Here is a 2,911-nt window from a genome sequence, read left to right on the forward strand (position 1 = left end):
ATGAAAGAGGAAATTGCTGCTGCAGTCTTCTTCATCACAAGGCTAGTGAAGAGGGAAGACAAGTTGAGCAAGCGTAAAATAGAGAAATTTGCAGCTAAGCTGACAACAATACTGTTTGAAAAGTATAAGAATCACTGGTACTTGGACAATCCATCCAGAGGACAAGCCTTCAGGTAGCAGGCTACTTTGTAGAAGGGGAGGGCGAAAGGGAGCCTTTGCATGATACTCAAGATGCAATGAATACCTTTTCACTGTCTGGAGCCCTTCAACTGGAAGTGGCACAAAACTGAAAGAACCACTTGTCTCTCTCTTCAAATTCAGGAACAAAGTGTTATTAACTAGTAAAGAGATACCTATTTTGAAAGCAGTGTCACAGTTTGTGCATGTGTATGGCTAGAGAGTTAAGGTGGAAATTGAAGGACAATGTGTGTGATGTCTTGAGCAGCCCTCTGACTTCTTGAATGAAGAATTCAAGTCATCTTTAACTTGTGGAATTCTTGTAATGGCTTAATTCTCTTAATTACTGATAACATGAGTTGTTGCATTATGGGTTTAAAAAATCAGTCTTGTTTGGTGTTATAAATCAGCTTGTCAGGCTAATTTGCTGGTTAGGATTATGAGTGAGAACTTACGAGAGAGTAAATAGTGAGCTGAAGTGTACTTCTGTAAGAGCAGATCTTGTAAAGTTGTAGAGAAATCTTAACCCACCTGCATTTTATCCTTACCTAGGTGTATAAGGATAAACAAACATCAAGCAAGAGATCCACTGCTGGAGCAAGCTTGTGTGGAGAGTAATGTGGACTTCAATAACCTTGGCTTGCCAAAGGAAATGACACTGTGGGTTGATCCATTTGAGGTGTGTTGCAGGTGAGTTGAAACCGTGGCTTCCATGTTAAGTGTCTTGTATCAACTTTATCAACTCCAAGCCCACTGCTAGAGTCTTAGCATCTGAGACTGTACCTCCTTCCTAGTATAGGATGGCTACTAACACATGCCCATAGTGCTAGTGCAGAGCTGCATGATACAAATACAGTCACTTTCAGATATGGTGAAAAGAACCGACCCTTCACAATTGCGCACTTTGAAGGAGAGGAGAACCCAGAGCTTCCTCAGCAGATCAGCTATGCTGTTGACAGGGCAGCACTAGACTATCATTCGGGCATCTCTTCAGATGAGGAGAGCTTCCATAAAGAGCCAAAAGCTATCCCTACTGTCAGCAATCCTAACAGTGTCTACCAGGTAAGGATGTGGTGATTTTATGTGGTTTTCAGTAAGAACCAGCTTCTGCCCTCTAGGTTCCTTCATGAAGGAATGTAATAGCCTTAACAACTGATGACTGGCCTAATCTTCTCTTTTACCCAAGCACTCCTTATCATGGTCTTATTTCTTGCTGTTTAGTTAAGTGACTACTGCAAGGCACCCATACAGCCCTGGTCTCAGTATCTTCATAGGAAGACCTTTATGATTGATGGCTCTTCCTATGCCCAGCACAAGGGTTATAAAGCCTACCGGCCAGCTGCCGCTTTCACAGGACTGCGTGTTGATAGATACCACTGGATCAATACCAAGCGCTAGAGCTGTGCCTGCATGTGTTCTAGGCTGTTGAAACACTGAGCTGTGGTATGAGATGAAGACTGGCACTGCTAAGATCCTTAAAAATTGAAAGCACTGACTATTTCCTCTCTTACTTTGTTTATCTGAAACTTTGGATTTTATTGTATACATTTTAATGTTTTATTGATATTAATATAAGATGGAAAATTAATGTGAGACTCCACTTGTAAGTTAAAAAGGAAATATATATATCAATAAATCTACTCCTATTTTTTTTAAAAGCTGTCTAATCTGCTGTCAATGCCCTGAAGGGGAGTTAAACTTCTCAGAGAAAACACAAGGAAGAAGACAAATATTCTCTGAATGATAATCTGCTTCCTTCGGGCAAAGGCAGCAAGAGTAGCTGTGTTCTGAGGAAAGCACCTCCATGTCACAAGCAGCAGCATCTCTTTGCTTCCCCATGAGTGAAGCTTGGATAGATGCAGCTGTGCAAGACTTCCTTGTAGGCTTTTTCTTGCTGACTCTGGCTTACATCTCAGAAGAACACTATCAGGGCCAGGAGAGGAGCCTAATAGAGGATGATGTAGCTTTCCACAGCTCTCACCTAACACAGCACCTTCTAGAATGATGCAGCTGTTAACTCTAAGGATGTTGAGCTGACAGTACTATGGCTTGCAGGAAATCTTTTCTCTTAGCTTGAAACAACTTGAGCCAAGCTGTCTTCTCCCTAGTCCAGAATTCCAGACAGAGGGAGACTACTCTTTCAGGTTACAGAAGTGATGTCAAGAGCTTCTTTCCTGCTGGTTAAGCTGAAAGTGATAAACTAGCTTTTCAAAACTTCATGGCTCATGTAAAGACATTTCCTTGTCACTTATTGCATCCTTTCTAGTTGCAGTCCAACTATTATTACATAGTAAGTGATGATGAAAAAACCCTTGCAAATAAGCAGCCCTGAAGGGAAAGCATTTTGTCCTGTAACAGCAAACAACCCTAACCCCAAGAAAGAATAAAAATGATAGTACAGTTTTTAGCTGAAGTCTCACAGTAGGTGGGAGAAACTAACAGTTGTTGTGTCAAGCCCTAAGTGCTCAATAAACTGTGTTCTAGCTTACTTATCAAACATGATATGGAGGGGGGAAAAACATCAAAAAGAGGTCAAGGGCTCTAATCAAGTATTCTCAGTTGGGTATCAGTCATGCTTCATGATGAGTTGGTCTATATTTCTTCAGAACAAGCCTGCACCAGTCACATTTACTTTTGCACAACAACTTGATGATAAAATTGGTATTAATAAGGCTTGGTAGATCACTCATGCAAAAAGTGAAAATCCTAATAGAGAGAATTTCCCCTGTAGAAG

At 41.0% G+C, this 2,911-nt stretch overlaps 1 protein-coding gene across 1 annotated transcript; it reads left to right on the forward strand.

The window, feature by feature from the left end:
• BTG4 (BTG anti-proliferation factor 4) lies at positions 1–1,575 on the forward strand. The gene is made up of 4 exons (XM_010200148.2): positions 1–173; positions 730–867; positions 1,044–1,239; positions 1,399–1,575. The coding sequence occupies exons 1-4, from the start codon at positions 1–3 to the stop codon at positions 1,573–1,575; spliced, it is 684 nt and encodes a 227-aa protein (XP_010198450.2).
• Positions 1,576–2,911: the final 1,336 nt, after the last annotated feature.

This window comes from Colius striatus, chromosome 23 (genome assembly GCF_028858725.1).
Source record: "Colius striatus isolate bColStr4 chromosome 23, bColStr4.1.hap1, whole genome shotgun sequence".
NCBI lineage: Eukaryota > Metazoa > Chordata > Aves > Coliiformes > Coliidae > Colius > Colius striatus.